Source organism: Suricata suricatta, chromosome 9 (genome assembly GCF_006229205.1).
Source record: "Suricata suricatta isolate VVHF042 chromosome 9, meerkat_22Aug2017_6uvM2_HiC, whole genome shotgun sequence".
Lineage (NCBI taxonomy): Eukaryota > Metazoa > Chordata > Mammalia > Carnivora > Herpestidae > Suricata > Suricata suricatta.
Window position 1 is genome coordinate 60,882,696 of NC_043708.1, and position 20,689 is coordinate 60,903,384.

A 20,689-nucleotide genomic window follows, 5' to 3' on the forward strand; every position below is an offset into this window, starting at 1 on the left:
TGATGGGGGAGACGAATTAGACACAGATAAATTTATGATGTAGTGTCGGACTGTGTTAAGTGCTACGAAGAACAAGACGGCAGCAGGATGAAGCAGATGATGGGTATGGGAGGTGTGCCAGAGCTATTTTAGATAAGGTGATCAGGGAAGTGACAATTGGGGCAGAAATTTGAATGAAATGCAAGTGTGGCCCATGTAAGGACAATCTATATTCCTAAGGGAGAATAAAAAGAAGGTACATAATTAGAATTTAAATAAAACATTGAAAAATGAAAGAAGAAGGTATAAAAGTCCTGGTGAAATGGAGATATAAATACTGCTCTCAGTTCGGTGATAACTTACATGGATTGGTTTCTGTAAATCGTTGCTGCCAGCAATGAGCTGAAATTGATGTTTCCAGTATGTAACTTCCATTGCTCACTGGTAGTTCAGAACCAACACACACACACACACACACACACACACACACACACACACACACACACATCCACATACACCCACACCCACAGTGGATGGAGAAATGATAATACTGATGATTTTTTAAAGTTTCTTTATTTATTTTTGAGAAGAGTGACCATGAGTAGGGGAAGGACAGAGACAAAGGGAGAGAGAGAGAATCCCAAGCAGACTCCACTCTTGTCAGCACAGAGCCCAATGCGGGGCTTGAACTCATGAATTGCGAGATCATGACCTGAGCCGAAACCAAGGGTCAGGTGTTTACCTGACTGAGTCATCTAGGCACCCTGATAATACAGATACTTCTCTTGTTTAAGTAACAGTCTTGTAACTCAAAGCACTTTGCTATCGTCCATTCTTTTAGTCTGATGGTGGGAAGGCATTCATAGAGAGGAAAGATGTGACTAGTTCCTTGCCCCCTGAGGAAGTTATTACATGAAAAGACAGGAACTCCAGAATCCTGGCTCTTTTCCCTTATTGGGAATGAGTCAACACGATTTCTTCTAGAAGGTTACACAGTATGTCTGAGATAGAAGTTGGATTCAAGCCACAGTGCTAGTGTGCCTTCCCCAAAAGGTTCAATTTATGTGTATACAGATTAAGATACTTTAACCAAACTATAGAGCCTTATGGGCTGCGGGAGCCTAGAAGCTCCAGAGATGAACGACACCAAACTGGCCCTGCCCCTACCTCATTTCTTACATTAAAGGGTTGTATTAGCCTTGCCATGAGGCTAAATCAATTCCAAAGAAAACCATGCAGCATGTCCTTTTTATTAAAGGGACAGATGACGTATTTCAGTCATATTTTGTCTCTTAAAATCAAATCAATATTCAGGACACTTAAGCAGGAAGAAATTTCCCAGAAATCAGTTCATTTTCTGTATTCAGAAGAAATCATTCATTATTCTAGAGCACCTTTAACTTCCAGGAGATAATCTGAAATAGAATTGAATTACTACTTTCCATAGTTACAGTTGCCCATGCAGAGGTGTAGAAGTTAAGATTTTGGACTGTCCAAATCAACTCACAATATGAGTTCTATAAACATTAAGCCTCACATACGGACATGTATTGCATGCTTACTGTGAGCCAGGCATTGTGATAGTACTCTACCTACATTATCTCACTTTATCTTAAAATTCCCTTATGCAGAAGGTTCTTTTTTTATTTTAATTTTTTTATGTCTTTTATTTATTTTTGAGAGACAGAGACAGTGTGAGCAAGGGAGAGTCAGAGAGAGAGAGGGAGACACAGAATCTGAAGCAGGCTCCAGGCCCTGAGCTAGCAGTTAGCACAGAGCCTGATGCGGGGCTCGATCCCACGAATCGTGAGATCATGACCTGAGCAGAAGCCGGTCGCTCAACCAACTGAGCCACCCAGGCCCCCCCCGCCTTATGCAGGAGGTTCTATGAAGAGTTTACAAGAGAGGAGATAGATGTATAAGAAGGTTAAACAATTCGCTTGAAGCCACTGAGTTAGAAATGACAGGACTAGGTCCGAATACCCAGCTGTCTGACATCATAGCCTCAGTGCTTAATCACAGTTTGTAGAGCAATTTTGAAGGAATGAAGGTAAAACAGAATAATGTATCCGAAAGCCCTTGCAATCTGTAGAGAGTTAGGTATCTGCTACTTCAGACCACTGGATCAATAGATAACTTTAGGGAAACAGCAACTGAGGACCTTGGCTGCTCTTGTTAGGGGCATTTCACACATCAAGTGCTGAGTCTGAAAAGTGATGCACTGCATACGTTGTTGACTTTTTAGTTCTTCAGATTGTAAATTTTCCTTTTGAAACTTATTTATTGGGCTAAATTCTCATAATCTATTAAATATAATAGATTGTATTTAAAGAACTATCAGATTAAGACTATATTTATAGAGAGACATTGATGATAATGCTGACGGACATTAAAGAAATTATATACAGATAGAGTTGTTAATTTGTGCATCAAAGATGTCATTTTCAAAGTGATCGTCACTTTCACTAGTCTTAGCTACTAAAGACTCCAAAAGCCAACCTGAAAAGATCTAACATTAGTCAAGATGGGATGCTCGTACTTCTCCCTTCTTCCGAAAATCTCTCTGATGGAAAAGGAAGTACCTATAAGTTAGCAACATACTCGGGCTGCAGTTACTGACATACTTAGAATTTGCAGACACTTCACAGAATGGCTAGTGATTATGCCTCTAGTTGGTAAAATAGCGAGCTGATTAGTCCCAGCAGAAAGGGCATATCCCAAGCTAGAACTACTGTCATGCCTTGGTAATGGGAAATAAATTCCTTAAGATCAGAAACAACGTCAGTTATATTTAAAATGACACTGGGAACCACACTGTAATGGACAATTGTGCAGAGGTGAGCAGGGAGTAAAAAGAGATAATAGGATTTAAAAAATTTGATTTTATTGTTTCTCTCCTCTATTTGCATTTTTCATCAGGATAACCTCTGCCTGTAAGTTCTACCTGGAAATTTTTTTTCTCCTTCAATTTATTCTCGGTGTCTGGGTTGATTGAAAGGCAATGAATGCGTAGCCTTAGAAAGCTTGAATGAGTTGACAGGATTTTTGGTCTCACTGAAAATTCATCTATCGATTTGACAAGACAGTTACATTTTGGGCAGTTTGGAATACTGTAGTCATCATTTCAAGACAACACAAAGCTGAAGCAAAGGCTTTAGGAGAAGTAGTGATGTGTGTGGACATTTGGAACATCTCTGAATCTCAGATGGGGAGAAGCACCCAGGTAGCACCTAGTCTGTCCACAATTGACTAGGGGGCAGAGACTCCTGATAAGTTTAGTATGTGCTCTTAGAAATCTCCAGGGAAGGACTGCTACCACACTGCCCCTTCTATAAGTGCTAGGCACACCTCTAGGCTACACTTTTCCTGATATTAAAACTCCCTGCACATGGAGTGCCTGGGGGGCTCACTCAGTTAAGCATAAGACTCTTGGTTTTAGCTCAGGTTGTGATCTCCTGATTTGTGAGTTCAAACCCCCAAGTTGGGCTCTGTGCTATCATTGGGGAGCCCTGTTTGAGATTCTCTTTCATTTTTTTTTTCTCTCTCTCTCTCCCCTCCCCCTGCTTGCCCTCTAGAAATAAATGAATAAACTTAAAAAATACACATATAAAAAATGTTTAAAACTCATTGCATACAATAACTGTCCTGGGCAAATAAAGAACCAACCCCCTTACACAAACAGTTCATTTATCTTTAGTAATCTTTGTGAGAAATGATGGGGTTGTACTGGAAGGCAGGATATCAGCAAATATTGTTCTAATTTTCAGACAGATAGAGCCTCAAAGTATTAATATCCAGAAAAATAGTCTTTAAAGATGATTTAATAGAAAGAAAATGGTAAATCACCAATCTTAACATCATTAAGAAATGGCTCAATTTTTTGTTTTTTGAAAGGAATCCCTCACTGATGGCTCCAGGGAATGTTACAGATGTGGTACAATCTGATTTTAGCAAGGAGCTGGTAAAAAGGAACAATATGTTGGCAGGCAAGATAAAGGCATTTGAGCCAGATCAGTCAATTTAGGTTCATAGCTAATCCAATGATCACATCTAAAAGACACCAATGTTGGGGCGCCCGCGTGGCTCAGTTGGTTAAGCATCTGACTTCAGCTCAAGTCATGATCTCATGGTTTGAGTTCAATTCATATTTTTGTGCCTAGTTTAACCTATCTTCAAGTTGGGAAAATAGAGATAATTACCTAAAAGAATTACTGTGAAGTTCATATGAAATTATATACAGTACTTCATAAAAAGGAGAGAAGATGCTTAGCTGAGCATGTGTTATCTCTCTTGACCTGTAGGAAACTTCTTCAGGTTATATATTATTATAGCGCCACTTTACAGGTGAGAAAACTAAAGCACAGAGAGATGAAATAAAATCTTAAAGCTATTCTAGCACAGAGGAGAAGGGAATAGGTGCATCAAAGGAGATGAAAAAGAACTAATATTTGAGGGGTGCCATATTGGTTGTGTAAGAATTTTCCAGGTGCATATGTGGTAGAAGGGCATCTTAGGAAAAGAAAACCGCATGGCCAAAAGCACAGCAGTGTGAATGTTTTAAGTATATTTCAGGAAAGATGACTGGACAGATTTTACCAGAGCATCAATAATAATAGCTCCAGGAAAGAATGATGGACGGGCGCCTGGGTGGCTCAATTGGTAAAGCATTCCACTTCGGCTCAGGTCACGATTTCATGGTTCATGGGTTTGAGCCTCACATTGGCTGACAGCTCAGAGTCTGGAGTCTGTTTTGAATTCTGTGTCTCCCTGTGTCTCTCTATGCTCCTCCCCAACTCATACTCTGTCTCTCTGTCTCAAAAAAAAAAAAAAAATAATGATGGTGATGGCAGTAGAAAATGTGAGCTGGTACCAGATTCTTGAATATGTTGATCCTATGAATCAGTGATGATCTAGGAGAAGTAAAGATCATTGAGGCTTTAGGAAGATATTCCAGGTAGCAGGATGCAGAATGGAATGGAGAAGCAAAATTTTCTGGGAGGTAATTTGGGAATTTCTCACAATGGATCCTGGAAAACGGTACTAAGCTAGAGGATTGGAAATAGAAGTAGGTGGAGTCAACCAGTTTTGGAGGCACATTAACGTGGTGTGTGATCAAGAGGGAGAGGTTGATATCTTAGTTACCGTGGACTTTATTAGCAAAGCAAACCAAGAACTAAAATTCCAGATGATTGAAACTGTAGGTAATAATATCCTTCTAGTTTGCTATCATCTTGAGAGTTGTCAATAGATACATTCCATTAAGAATACATTTAATGTGAAAATCCTTCAACTTTAAAGGTTACCTAAGCTGTGATTTTGGCATTGAAAGTCTAGTGATGCAACCTGCCCACCTAAGTGAACAGGAAGAAAAGGATGACCATTTACCACTGAAAATAACTCTTAAGTACAGATGTAATTCTTTAATATTAGGTAAAATTTGTATTAAAAAACATTTTCTAAGAAATACTTTTTCAGAAGAGTATCTGCATAAGGGATCAAAGTGTAAAAAATCTTGTTTTTGGGGGTGCCTTGATGGCTCAGTCGGTTAGGCGTCCGACTCTTGGTTTTGGCACAGGTCATGATCTCACAGTTTGTGGGTTTGAGCCCCACATCTGGCACCAGGCTGACTGTGCAGAGCTTGCTTAGGATCTCTCTCTCTCTCCCTTTCTCTGCCCCTCCCCTGTTGTTTCTCTCCTCCCTCCTTCTCTCAAAATCAATAAACTTAAAGAAAATTCTGGTTTTCTATTTTGGCACTCTAACAGTTGCTGTTTTTTTGCAACAAGACTTCAATATATATTAACACTAAATGAATAAATGGGAAGGAGAAAGGAGGAGGAAGGAAAGGGCTATTGTAATTTTGGTGAAATATGTTCAGGGAGGTGCACTAATTTGGTTTTTTAATAAGAACCAAGATGTCCTCATATTAAATAAGGTTTTGTAACCTGAGATCACTGGATTCACCTCAGGGATTCAAGAACTTCCTGATGCAAAATGAATTTACCTTGGGAGAGGCTCTACAGATTTAATCAAATCATTAAAAGGATTTATGACACCCCAAATAAAACAAATTACTAGTAAAATCAGTGCCTTTTCCCACAGAACAGATACAACCATGAATTTCAACAGATGAACAAGTTCTAATTTAAAAGGCAGCTTCGTGCTTAGAGAAGGCAAAGAAGAATTTTCTTTAGCTAATTGGCATCCTCTCCATTTTTTGCTTTTGTTACTTCACGTCTAGATACGGGTATTCTTAGAGCTGAGGTATACTGGCAGTCCTAATAAGCTAGAAAACCTATATTTTCTCTATTATGCTTTCTGATTCTTTATATTAGAAGGATACTGGAAGGGTTACAGAAATCATTTAGTTGGACACTTAGATATTGGCAAATCCATATCCAAATCATCCCAGGTGGGGCCTGTTTATTTTATTTTATTCTTAAGAATCTGGAGTTCCCCTTTTCCTCCCTTAGTAATCTACTCATATGTCACAGCAGGAACCCTCGGCATTTGAGGATTTTCACCTGGGCAGTGAGTTGAGAGACATTCTCAGCATTCTATAAACGTGACGGGAACTCTGTCCCTTTGTCTCCGTTTCCCAGCCCGGGATGCTCCACTATGCCGTTAGAGTTAGGACATCATAATGCGTGCAGATAAAAACTCCAGAAATGACAGTGGTGCTGGTGGGCATTTAAGAGTAGATTAGAAGACTGACAGTCCCATGCTAATGGAAGCTATCCTCCAAAGACAGGAGCTAAGGAGGCGACCCAATTAGTCTTTACTTCTCTAATTTCCCTGATTACATATCTCCTTTTACCCCCTGTGCTATACCTAGTAAGTTCCCCCAGACATAGACCTAATCTAGAAGGCAGAATATTGATGCGATGCAATTTAAAGGAGAGCTGTGTTGTGCTAAGATATGTGGCCAACAATGGGGCCTACACAACCACGGGCCCCTGAGGCATAAGAAGTGGCTGGTCCAGATAACGGGCTGCTGTGGATTTCAAAGCAAATGAGGACGGAGACAACTGAATGTCAGCTCGAGGCTGGGAAACTTCATTGGCGTGAGGGCAACTTTCCTGAGGCCTGGGGGGTGGAAGCAACCGCTGCCTGCGTCACCCTCGCTCCCCGAATTCGCAGACCCCGAGGCGCTCTTCTTTGGTTAGAATGCTTGGTCCTGGGTATCTGGGTGGGCATTAAAATCCCTGGGAAGGAAGGTAAATCGCTGCAGATCTTCATTAAGGAGTGCTATGGCATATGCTGAGTCACAAAGAGAAGGTCTCAATCAGACCAAGAGGTTTTCCTTTTAAAAATGCAGGTGAATTTTCCATATGTTGAGGTGTAGCTGAGCTTTTCTGTGGGCTTCATCTGGTAAGCAGTGACGCAGAGGGTGCAGAGGGCACGCACCGGAGCCTGCCTGCCTGGGCGATCCTGGCTCCTCAGTAGCTGCTTAAGATCTCTGCCAACATGGGCCTATTAAAACCTCAGTTTCACGTCCTACAAAATGGGCATAACGATAAAAGGTAAAGTTTGAAGAGCGCCTGGCACAGAGGAAGTTTTTAAGTGTTGTGTGGATTGGATAAAATAAGTATGAAATATTTGGCGAATGTCACAGAGTCAATGGTTAGCAAGTTTGCGGCTACTATTACTGTCAGTGATAATAACAACACTAAAGACAGCGTGACCGATAAGGTGATGGACAAAGTCAGAAAAGTTGTACGTGCCAAGGTCACAGGAAAAATGGAGTGAAGTATAGTGATCCACAGTGGGCAACATCTTGGAGCTTTACTGGAAAAGCAAGGAGCAAACAATGGTAATAAATTAGGAATATTGGGAGTACGGCAAAATTATCATCACTGCTTCTTTTTATTTGTGCTTACTGTGTGGTGGTGGGGTGATCACCAGTTTTATTTGAATGTTTTATAAGCTGTTAGGTTTATTTACTGAGAACGAACAGATAAATAGGGGTGTTATTCAGCTGTGTCCTGTCACGGCTTCTCATCAGCTCTTGTGCTAACTTGCAGACAAGGTTAATTAACGAGGCAAGGGCATCTTGGAGGAGGAGGGGTAGGGCTGGATCTGTTGAACGGTTCATCCTATTGGGGGAGGACTGGATGGATCCACTCTCACGTTAGCGCTCCTGGGGAGGGGGGTAAGATCCTGGGTGGAGACTTCCAGGAGTCTGGAGAAAGACGGGCTGGCAGGGCAGGTCAGAGGAGTATGATCACTTTAACATTACAGGGTTTGATGGAAGCCAGAATAACTTCTCTTTTCCAATCCTGGATGTTCACGGTTGTACTTTTTCATATTTTGTTTCTCGAAGGTGCCTTCTTATAGCAAGGTGTCTTTAATCCTAAACCCAAGAAGCTCTGGAAACACCGTTGTTCTGGGTTTCCACAGTGGTTCTGCTCTCCTGTGCCACTCCTAGGTGACAGTCACCTCCTCAGCTGGATGTTCCACGACTCTCCCATCTGAAGTGGTCCCCATTTGCCAAGCTCACTATTGCTTTACTCTCAACAAAGATAGTGTAGCCTAATGGTTAGTGCATAGGGTATGGAGCCAGATATGCAGAGTTCAAAGCCCCGCCCTGTCCCTCTGATGTGTGAAGTTGGGAATGCTGATTAACATCTAGCCTTAGTTTCTTTAGCTGGAGTGTGGGAATAATGAAGATGTCTTTTCCTAGGATTGTTGAGGATTATTGCATAGACACTGCATCACACCCAGCATATTATAATGTGCATAAATAGTAGTTACTGTTAGTCTGGACTTCATTGCTGTCTGAAATCACCTTCTTTATTTATTGCTATTGTCTGTCTCCAGCTGTTAGAATCTTAAATGCCACGAAAGGAGGGACTTTTTACTGTTTAATGCTGGATTATGGGATCTAGAACAGGCACCAGAGTAGTAACTCAATAAATATTTGTGGAATGAGTGGTCTATTAATATTTAAGAAATGAGCCTGTCCAATTTCAGGTCATGCAGCAAAATTCGCTTTACTGAGCTGACCAAATCGCAAAACAAAAAGAATGTAAGCTACCTGGCATCTTGCCTAGAGTGAAATACAAAGCATTTCTCCACTTGTACAGCCCATTTTTTTGTAGATACAAAATTTTGTGAGGCTTTATGATCTCTAGTTGGTCATGTGAAAGCGGTATTTTTTTATCATTGTTCAAAAAATTAAATTTTCTAATGATATTAAAATATACTAAATATTACTTTTTCTAACTATGCCTGCCCTATCCATCCTCCTTCCTGGGACATGACCCCTATGAATCAGTAAAAACCACTAAAAGTGACAAATTAAAAGCTGAAAGACAGAAAATAGGTGAAAGGAAGCCCTACAGTTCCTAAAACTGGAATGCAAAGAATGGATCTTGTTAGCATTAAAATAACACTAAGTGCTATACCTGTAGTTTGCTTGTAGAAATTTCAAACTTGCTAATGCTTTAATAGCGAATAAATGGATTATGTTCAATAAGGCAGGAAAAATGTAAGTAGTGCCAAGGATAGCATTTGGATTTTCCCCTCCACTGTATCCCTCTGTAATAGGCCTCTGCGGGACAGAGCTCCTGTGGGGGCATAGCTGCCTGGAGCCTCTCCTTTGCTTGGAACCCTGTGGAAGGTTAAGGGCATGTTCCACGTGTGCCTTTCCAGAGCTAGGACAGCTCAGCTGAGGGTCGTTCATGGAAGGGCCTGTTTCCCCACCTCCTTCCTCTTTGTCTCTGAAGAATTCACATCAGAGAAAGTACTGTGACTTTCATGCAGCTACTCATTTTGGATGACTTCTATATGGTTTGTAAGCCCAATAATAATGACTATTGCCATCTCTGGCAACGCTATATGGTAACCCTGAAGAACGGAGTTGTCAAAAATTCTCAACTCTAAAATTGGAAAAGGTCAGGCTGGCCGTGTCTATGGTCCATTCTGTTGCTGTCGATCCTCCCACATCTAGTAAATATTGTTTGAGAGATGGGTTGGTGTGCTATAAAATTGATAAGATTCAGGTTGCCAAAGGCATTTCATACATTTCATAGGTCTTAATTTACGTTGCTATAGTAACTGAAGTGTTGGAATTTCCCGAGATTAGGAGGCTTTTATATTCTTACTCTTAAAATGATGATAATGTAGATTATGACTCCAGACGTGGTCTTTGTTGTTGTGGGGAACATGTACTTTGTATGTTGAGCATCATGTGTCTGCTAAGGTCTGACCGACTGTGCAGTGAGTGTAATTACAGAGAAGATCCCTGACACCTAACCTGATTTTCTTATTTACATGTAGGAGTCTTGCTGGCCAAGATAGTATTAAAACAGACAGTCTTTCTCTAAAGAGAAATGGGGGATTTAAAGAGAGAAGCAAAATTTCTCTAAGTAGTCATTCTAGAACACTCACCTTAAGGACTGCTATGAATTTGGTTCACCTTCTCCATCAAAGTGAATTTCTAGCAAGTGCTGAAGACCTGGTGCATTATTAACCAGTGTTTCAAGAAAAGACACTATTTTGAGGCATTTAGTGCCTCAGCAATGTCTGAAGTGAGAATGAGTCATATAATGAAGCCCCCACCTCAAGATGGGAAAACCACTAGGAATCCTATGGGCTGCTCAAGATCATAGGCATTAATTATATGGTCCCAAAGCAGCTGGGAAACTCAATGCAATGGGAAACTCAATGACCTAGGATTGACCTGAGACAGAAATACAACCCTTCCCCTTGCCCAGCTTACCTTATATCCTGATGATTTGATGTGCACGCCGCGTTTGGTCAGAGTAGATTTCATTCGGATGAAAAAGGAACGTTCAAGGGTGTTGTCAGTGGTTAGCAGACTGGGGCTGGTTGACTCCACTGAAGAATACAAAAATATATAGACGCATGATTTAGATGTCTACACAGCCCCTCACAGCTACTGCTCAGGTGCAATCCTTGAGTTCACTAAAAATAAATGATGGCTGCTAAGAGCGTGGTAATCAATTTACCTCATTTAGAAAATGTTTACTTTGCAGAAAATAAAAAAGAAAAATTAATGAATCCAAAGTAACTCCATTCCAGTTTCTAGCAGGAGCTTTTCAGACCTTTTAACTTGTAGTAGCTCCCTAAGTAGGATCTAAAGTAGTAAGTAATGGTAGCATACCTTGGCACTTGGCCGGTGCACATGGATAGAACAGTCATGAAAACGGAGGACACTGTAGATTTATGGAATCAACCAAGACTGCGGCAGAGAGGCTTCTGATGAAGAGTAAGGATAACCTGCTCTTTGTTCTCCCTGTGAATCCCTTCTTGCAATGTTTGTCGACTGGGCAGATCTGAGAACCAAGAAACCATATCCTGGCCAGTGTCCTTGCTCTCCTGAGTTGATTTTCTCCATTGTGGGGGATAAGATAGCATAAAGTTTCCTCAATTGACTCACAATAGAGGGCTAAGAATGGAATGTATACACAGAGACAAGTAAAAACCACTAACGACATCAACTGTCCATTCTCGTCACTCATGACAGCTTCCCCTCTGCCCTAGTCTGACCAGGATATTAACAAAGAAGAGTCTCCTCTCTTAAGCAAGACAGTTGCTCTTTCCCTTTATACATTTTTAGACTAAGCGGAATACTTCTTTACTGCTGAAACTTAAAACGGTAGTCTGCAGTCTTGTTGATCTACAAACACCATTATGCAAACAGGCCATAAGGCAACATAAATCTATTTTCTAAAGTATTTTACAAATTTAAGCGTTTTCCTGCAAAGAAATTAATGTTGGCATTTTTAAGCCTAATCAATGCCGTCGAAGTTTACTCTTCTAAAATAATACTTTAAAGTTAAAAAATTTTGAGTGTAAAATTAAAAAAATATGTGTATGTATATATATGTAAATATATGTGTTGAGATACATGTACACACATAGGTATATAGACACACACACACACACACACACACACACACACACACACATCCACCCATTCAACAGTGAACAGGACTTCTTTTGAGAAGTCCTCCACTAGCACTAATTTTCTTTGGGGTGGGGGTAGAGAAATAGGTATCATAAAGGGACATTTAAGAATTAACATATGTGAAAACAGTTATTATAATACAAAGAAAAACAGGCAAAACAAGATTTTGAACTTTAAGAAACAGATTCCATATATTTCTAAGGGAAAGAAATACCTTTTTAAAAACTACATGAAATGTGATACTCAGATGAGGGAATAAAAGCTAGTGTAATAACAGACACCTCCTGTTTGGTCTGTGGCTTTCTTGTATCATTCCTGTCTAAATATAACTGTATTTTCCTATGTTGGTGGCACTTCTATTCTGGGGTGTGGGAACCACTGACAAGTGTCCCTTTCTTATGTGTCTCTCTTAAGATTTTCTTTTTTTTTGTTTTGGAGAGCATGGATCTAATGTCATTTTAAATGTACAGCTTTTTATCACTCGAGGGAAAAGCAGAGCCATGTTATATTTAGTACTTTCATTTCTTCTGATTAAATATGAATTACTATGAAATTTTTCTCATCATCTAACACGCCATAATACGCCAACAGCTTTTTAATACACTATATAAGCACAAACTTCTGCTCTAAGAGTTTAATTTGCCCCTCTAATCCAATCACATCAACCTTATTTCTCTTATCAGAGATTCCCATTTTGAATTAAATGAGCTCATTAGTTTTAATCAAAAGCAGAGAGATCAAAACTTAAACGTAAATGCTTTAGATCAGAACTGTCAGTCAGCCGTGCAGTTCTATTTTACTAAAACACAAGATCAGAGACCCTTAGAACCAATTTTTTCTCGTAAGGGATGCCGAGAGCTTGAAGATGCTATATCCTTTTTTCCCCCATCTCTCTCCTTCCCAAGGACAGATTATACATTTAAGGTTAGACTTAATTTATAGCAGTGTTTCATCCTGGTGGAAATGGAAAAGTATGCCAATCTACTGTTGTCCCTTTCACCTTTATTGGCACTGGTCCTCAGAGACTTGAACTAACAGGAAGCCATCAGAATCCACACCACAGACTCAGCCTTAAAAATTCAGCCCTGTTCAACAAGAGTGTGTCTGCAGTAGCGAAGGGAAAAATGCAAGTTCCCATGGAAGTGAAATCTGTTTTAGGGCTAGGATGCTGGCTACCCTGACCCCCTAAGGAAGGAACCACCTAACTACAGAAGAGCAATTCAGGCGTCATTAGAAATTACTGTTTTCAGTGCATAGCATCGCATAGTAAAACACTGAGTGTGCACATTAGAGACGGCGGCGGCACGGGTGCTTCCTGCTGGGTGACAAGCTTTGTATGAGCGGTGGAGGCCAAACACTGCGTCATGCCCTGACTGAGGCCCAGGATACAGCACCCCCCGGGTGTTACAGCGGTAATTGCCTAAACATACAGGGGCGGCGTTAATTAAACCCAGGACAACTGGTGTGAGAGGAATGCTAAGGTCAGGTTTTGCTCCATTGGAGCTGAGATTTAAAATCTAAACTGGTCTTCAAGCTTTATTTCAGACCATGGGGGAACGGAGAGTTGAGGAGGAAGTGGGCGGCTTAGAAAAGAGTTTGATTTCTGATAAAGATTCCTTTTAATTCTATAGGACTTTCTAGTTGTGAGGACAGGGCTGGAGTAACCCTCCACGCTGTCCCTTTCAAAGGGACACGTAACAAACTCCTGGTCGGCACACGACGCCATGGCCCTGCTGCCTCAAGGGCTAGCAAACACACTCGGGTTACCCGGGCTCTGACAATGGCGTCTCTCATGTAAAAGATACATTATCTGCAGGTGACAGACAAGAGCGGCAGCTTTAGGAGAGCCGCTTTCTAAGTGTCTCAGGTGAGAAGCATGATTTTGATGAAGGTTCTACTGGGAGAGAGCATGGCCTTGGTGATGTGCAACATGACTGTGACATTGAAGAGGTGTGTGTGTACGCGTGCATGCGGACATGTATGTGTGTGTATTGAGGGTGGGTGTGAAGGGGACAGAGGTGGCCTTAAGAACCGTGCTCTATAAAGACAATGGGACCAGTCTAGGTCAAAGAAACATTTTAGAATGCTCTCTAGGTATCAAATGCTTTTCTGTCAGCTTTTTGAGGCAGGCCATGATTGCTGCATGCTCTGGTAAAAAAAAAAAAAAAAAAAAAAAAAAAAAAAAAAAAATTGGGATTCAGAGAAGTTACATCTGCTGCCTGAGACAGGGGAGAAATTTATGGGTAAAACTGGATTAAGTGGTCAAAGCACAGATGTGGCCAGTTTTGACCCATGAATTATAAACAGGAGCTGAGAAACAAAACAAAAACAAGACCCACACAACTAAAGGCTAGATAAAAAATATACTCTCTTGCTGAATCTCGAGGGCCTCAACTTTTTAATAAATCTAAATTATCTCAGCTCTTGAAATGTCAGTTTTTGCATATTTTGTTAAATTTACAGAGAAATTTATAGCAAAGTTATAATAATTTTTATGTTGGCAAATGCCACCATAATGTGAAATTATATCTGCATTATTCCACATGTGTTGACGAATCCCTAACTAGCACTGTAGTTGCTGCTTCCTTGTTACTGTGTAGGGGCAGGAGGTGACGGGCAGCTGGAGGAGGGGTAGGAGGTGGAGGTGGCTGAGAACCACTGAGTTCTCACTGGCCAGTCCTAGGCCACATCCGTCTGAACACTTACAGCGTTCTCTCCATGGTCTTTGTAAATATACAAGGCCTGAGCACAAAGGAGGCCTTTCTTTTTCATACACCCCAAATGTTCTTGGGGCAATCTAGTGTCAGAACCCTGCAACTGCCACCAAATCCTGATGTATGAGGGGAGGAAAAAGAAAAATTAAGAGTTGAGAAAGCTTTATTACTCTTCAATTGTGAACAAAGTTTCCCTTTGAAGAAGGAGGGAAGTTGGGGTACACTGCTAACATACAACGTTAAATATACTCTTTTCCTTTTTCATTGCTTAAATGAATCTTTCCTTTTTCAGAGGTTCTGTGCACACAGGACAAACCCAAGTGCAAATAACCAAAGTGCCTTTCACAAGACAAGGGAAAGGTTGTTGGTTCATTTTGCAGTTACCTTGATAAAGGCAAATTGTTTCCTTGGCATATGCTGTTAGCCTTGTTAGCTACTACTGTATTTTAAGACTTTAGAATGAGTATATGTCAAGTGTGTTAAAAGGTGTTTCTTACAGAGGTTTTCCTGCTCTTCCTTAGCCACTTGGAAGTTACCTATACTCCTATGGCTTTCTGTGGTCAATGAAAGGTGAACCAAAGTCATGTGTCACTTCCAGGTGTAATTTTCGAAAAGAGTCAGTCTCTTAGTAGAAAGAGGTACTTTTTCCTCCTGTTGCCGTGGTGACTGTCAACATGTCAGATGGTGCCTGCTCCATCAGCCTGGGTCTTAGAATGAAGATAGTGTGGGACAGAACCCATGGCTGACTTTCACAGAAATAAGTTTTTGTTATAATTTCAAAATTGTTTTTTTGCTGCAGCAGAACTTAGCCCAAACTGACTGATAACAAATATCAGAGCTTTATTATATAAAGTAGTCTGTGTTGTACAAGTCTTCCAGATAATCAGTGGCAGAGCACAGACAGGACATATGTTTGTCTGACCCCAAAGGTAATGAGGTGCCAAAATACTGTTCTTAGAGTTATTTGTGTTCTCATTTTATCACCTTCTCTAGGTATTCCAGGGCAGCGAGGCTGAGACAGGTCTAGTTTTCATCCCTTTTAGCACCTACCCTGGTCCCTTGTTCCCAGAGCAAAAATTATACATACACACACATATATACATATATATACTTATACATATTATATACATAGTAGATATTATGTACATACACATTATGCACATATTAGAAATAATACGTCAATAACTAATATTTGTTAAATGTTGCCTTTAATGTCAAGGTCTTCCAGCCTGCTTTCTCAGTAGTAGGGCAAACATGGTAAGTAAATCTTTTCCCAGCAGACTTTGTTTACCCAGGATGACAAGTGTGGTAATTTAAACATGTCACAAATTGTTCAATATTCCACCTTCCAAAAGGCAGAACCTCCTTTGTCTCCACTCCAGTGTGGGCTAGACCTGATGACTGACTTCTATTAAATAGCATGTGGTGGAATTGGCGGTGTCACGACAGGCAAGGTGGCTTGTTGTACTGTCCTGGGTCATTCGCTCTGATGGAAGCCAGCTGCCATGTTGTGAGGAGACTTGAGCAACCCGGTGGAGAGGCCAGTGTGATGAGGAGCTAAGGCTTTGTAGTCAGTCAGAGTCACATGAGGGAGCTTAGACGTGGGCCCCTTGCCCCAGTCGAGTCTTCAGATGACTACGCTCTGATTTTTACTTGTGTTACAATCTCAGGAAAGATCCTGAGCTAGAACTTCTCAAAACTGCTGTTGGATTCCTGACCTATAGAAACGATGTGAGATTGCTTTTTTTTTAAAGCAAAATATTTGGGGTGATTTACCATGTTTGTCGTACTATTGAGAAAGCAGGCTGGAAGACCTTTACATTAAAGGCAACATTTAATGAATATTAGTTATTGAACCTATTATTTCTAATATGTGTATAATGTATATATGCGTAATATGTACTATGTATATAATATGCAATGAATAATTACTAATATCGCAGCCACATAGAACCTCCTTTTGGAAACGTCATAGCCTTGTTTCAGTATGTGACAACTGTGTACATGGGTCAAAGTCCTGTAATAGTGAGACGGAATGCACTGCCCACAGTGTCCGTACCTGGTGAATTCACTTATGTATGAAAAACTACCGGCAATGCTGGTTTTTGTAAGCGGGGTTTGTGTTTTTGAAGTTAAATGCTCAATTGATTTTTTAAAATGTGCAGTCTGCAAAAGATGCTATCAACAGTGTCATCTACAAGATTGGGAGATCTTGAAAGGCAGGCCTGATGTCTTGCTTGTCTGTTGTTGTATCTATTCCCTGCTCTTCTCCGGCTTCCCTTCCCCGCCCCACCCCCCACACTCCCAGAGTGCCCAGGACTGTGTTTCCCATACGTCGTCCCTCAGTTTGTGTGCTGAATAAACTAACAGTCAGATGCTTTCTTTTAAGAATAATTATTCCCTTTACCCCTGCCATGCCATGCTCACAGAGCATCTTGTCCCAACACTTGGTGGTTTTTGTTGTTGTTCGTTTGTTTTTGAGGTGAGGGAATCCTATGTCCTCTCCTTGTATTCATCTCTAAGGGCGCATGTTCTGCAAAATGTTATTTTGAGAGTCATGGACCAGTGGTTTGGTGGTTAAAAAAGGATTGACCTGATGTCCCCCGGAGTTAGAGAATATTTTACAATCTTTTTGACAGTTGGTTTTCATTTCACTGGCCTGTCCTCTGTCATGTGCCAGGAGACTTTGAAGGGAGTAACAGTCTGCGGTAGACTAGACCGAGATCGTTGGCCACTGTGGCGAGGCAGTGCCTACCATTTCCTGTGAACACATGTGTCTTGTGGACATCATGCAAATGCACTTCCGGCCCATGTGCTTGGGCTCAGCCATCAGCCCGCATCAGCTCTGGTGCTTGCTTGGAGTACGACAAAAAAAAAAAAAAAAAAAAAAAAAAAAAAATCCCCTGTATTTATTGAAGTCTCATTAGGGCTGATTCCTGCTCCTACTCAGTTGTGAGTCTTCGACTCTGTTTAGAAACTTGTGAATCATTAACTGAAACTCTAGAGCATAGCTGTGAAAATAATTGTGGTTCAATAATGATGTAATAAACTTCTTTCAAAGTCACATTAAGAATAATCCGCCAAAAAAAAAAAAAAAGAAAAAAAGAATCTGCCAACCCATGCCACCTGTCTGCACACGCTCGCCGGCAGTTGTCTGCCTGTCTGGGATGAGGCTCATCATGCACAGGGCTGCCTTTCAGGCAGGGGTTGCTGCTTGGCGAGCCTGTCCCCTGAGGGAGAGGGGACCGTTCGGCTGCCGCCTGCTGCTCCGCAGTTGGTGTGTGGATGATACCACTCTGGGGAAACAGACACAGTGTCAGAGTCAAGCTGCTGCCAGTGGGAGTTTCTGTGTACAACTACTAAGCAACAGGAAAGTGCAAGGAGGGGAAACTTGGTATTGTAAAGATAGCCTTTGAGAGCACATGACGTCCAATGTGACCCATTCTGTGGCGGGCTGTGCGCTCCGAAGCACATGGCATATGAATACTGCAAGCAAGTGTTTTAAATCCTATTGGAGACCCCCTATAAATGTTGCCACTTGAGGGATCTATTGTGGGAGAGAAATATAGCATGTCCTCCCGGGATGCCGTTGGATTCCATTACCGATATTGCGTGTGGGATCGAGTGTGGCGATGCCTTTATCACGACTATAAAGTGGTTACGAGCCAATTCCTCATATAAAACATACTCAATAACGTCGAGGCTTTCCCCCCTTTTCTGTTTCCTTCTTTTATTTCCTTCTTTTTTCTCTCCTTTCCTTTTTGTTTTTTGTATTTTTTAACGACAAACACGATGTCAGACAAAGGGCATCAGGACTTGGTCTTTGTAGTACAAAACAAAATAACAAAACATAAACACCTTTGTGAAGGCAGCTCCACACCCCATGTTTTCTATTAAAAAGTCATGTTCAATCTTCACTGTTGATAGAACCGAATAGCTAACACAGAGAACATTGTATATCAGAAAGGTCAATAGTTATTATGAGCTACAAATATATTTTTTTCCATCCTTCAGGCTGTTTAGCGCATATCACAGCATGAGCAGCTGTCTTCTTTAATGCTTTTAAAATTAGAATCCCAAAGAGGAAGAAAAAATTATGGTTGCAATGATTGCTCTTTGCTTTTGTAAGTTTACTTTAATATACTATTTTATATACATGAGTCTTCTGTGCGGCCTGTCCATGGGGCAGGAACCGTTGCCAGTCTCGAGTTGAGCTGCCATGTTTATTTTCTTAGCATTCGAGCCAAATCTCCATTTCAGGAGCAGATGTTGTCGACATACTATATTTTAAAAAGGAGTTAGTTATATAGAGGAGTCTGGTTACAGAGGCACTTGCAAACACACACATATGCATTCTGCCTTTTCACTGCTTTAAAGCTCTGTGACTAACTACAACAATGCCATGTGATGAGAAACAGTTCTGTGGCACTGGCTGGAAAATCAGGCAGTGATTCCAGCCATCGATACACAAAGTATCTCTTTCCAAGTGCAGGCCTGTGGGCTGGGAGCACACCTTTTACGTTTTGAAAGGTTGATCCGCCTGTCCCTGGAACTTTTTGCCCTCACTCAGCGCATGACCCTGAGAGCCAATATGAGGTTTAAAAATAGCACATGGGAGCACATACCAGATGTTTTAGTACAGCTCACTTAGACTTCGGTTATTTAAAGACTGGCAGGGTAGCTACAACGGGCTGGAACCATTTATAAATGTAAGTACGTACGTTTGGGAGCAGGGAAAATAGTGACTTGCGGTAGTGATCCATGCTATAAAGAAGAGCAATACAGAGTAAAGGGCTGGAGAGTAAAGAGGGCCTTGGCTGGCTGGGTGGTCACAAGGGCCTCACTGATGGGGGTGGCTTTGGAGAAGGCACGAAGTACTCAGATAATCGGGCGAAGATACCACCCACACATCATGCTGTAACTTTAGGACTTGAGATTGCTCAAAGGCTTTATAGAAAACTACTATTGGGATAGGTAGGTACCAGTGACAAATTCTAGACATGTTACCTTTTGCACATTTTTTGGTCCAAAATTAAAATAAATGCTATACTAAGGACAAATAATTTGGCATCTAGGAAACTAAGGGAAGAATTAATGGACCAAAACATCCAGAGAGCCCAGTGCATCCCAGACGAACCTATTGGTATTGTCAATTCTTTGGGCATCTCTAGAGGGAGCAGCAGATTCGGGACGTAAGGGAGACAAAGACCGAGTAAATAGATGACATTCTTGTCTTTGGTGAATTTTGGTAATGAAACTAAAGAGAACGGAGCATGTTCACTGATCAGGAAGACTGAGCTTAAAGTTGTATACATTGGAAATGCTAAATGAAGAATTAAATATCCTAAGGGATATTTAATTGGCAAGTGAGAAAGGTAAGTGAGCCTCTGAAATGGGGAGGAAGAAAAAAAAAGAGGACATGAGAGAGGAAAGCGGGGAGGAGGAGGGAGGGAGAGGAGGGTGGTGGTAATGGCTAGGAACAACTTAATTTCAATAGGGGAAGTGGGAGGAGAGGATTTGGGAAGGGAAAGAAGCTACCTGGCAGCCCATGTGGGCAAAGCAGCAGGGACCAACACAAAATAAGTAGTAAGACTGCACAGTGGCTGAAAGTTGCTTCATTGTAAGAGCACTCATATTCCAGGGAATGGTAGTAACAGTGCTCTGTGGTCTTTCCAGGCAATGCTCAGCATAGTGACCTTTTCCCAGGGATGGGAGCTGGACAATGGAAATGAAAGAAAGTCATGGAGTGAGGGGTTGCCAAGAGTTAAGGCACAAACAAGTGACAGTGATCGAGTGATGAGCTGGGAAAGAGAAAAGAATGACAGGGCAGGGGGTAGTGACCTGGGGGAGGCAGCCAGTTAGTTGGACTTTGTTCAGAAAGGACTGGTGAGAGGGGCACCTGGGTGGCTCAGTCAGTTAAGCATCCGACTTCGGCCAGGTCATGATCTCACAGTTCAGGTTCAATCCCTGCATTGGGTTCTGTGCATAACCTTCCTATTATTTATTAGGGCGGATTGCTAGAAATAGTATTACCTGGTCACAGGACAAGAGTTTTTTTTCATTG

At 41.3% G+C, this 20,689-nt stretch overlaps 1 protein-coding gene and 1 long non-coding RNA gene across 5 annotated transcripts in view; one reads left to right on the forward strand and one right to left on the reverse strand.

Moving 5' to 3' along the window:
* Positions 1-20,689, reverse strand: part of NPAS3 (neuronal PAS domain protein 3) — an 836,879-nt gene that overhangs the window by 52,751 nt on the left and 763,439 nt on the right. For all 3 annotated transcript variants that reach the window (XM_029951941.1, XM_029951942.1, XM_029951943.1), the window contains one exon: positions 10,700-10,818. In XM_029951941.1, coding sequence (XP_029807801.1) covers positions 10,700-10,818 — 119 coding nt within the window. The remainder of the gene's footprint in view (positions 1-10,699; positions 10,819-20,689) is intronic.
* Positions 19,292-20,689, forward strand: part of LOC115301926 — a 108,716-nt gene continuing 107,318 nt past the window's right edge. Inside the window, exon 1 of one of the 2 annotated variants that reach the window (XR_003913359.1) lies at positions 19,292-19,334. This is a non-coding gene — a long non-coding RNA (uncharacterized LOC115301926). Of the gene's footprint in view, positions 19,335-19,691; positions 20,001-20,689 lie in introns of those variants that run through there. The other variant, XR_003913358.1, reaches the window with a different exon arrangement.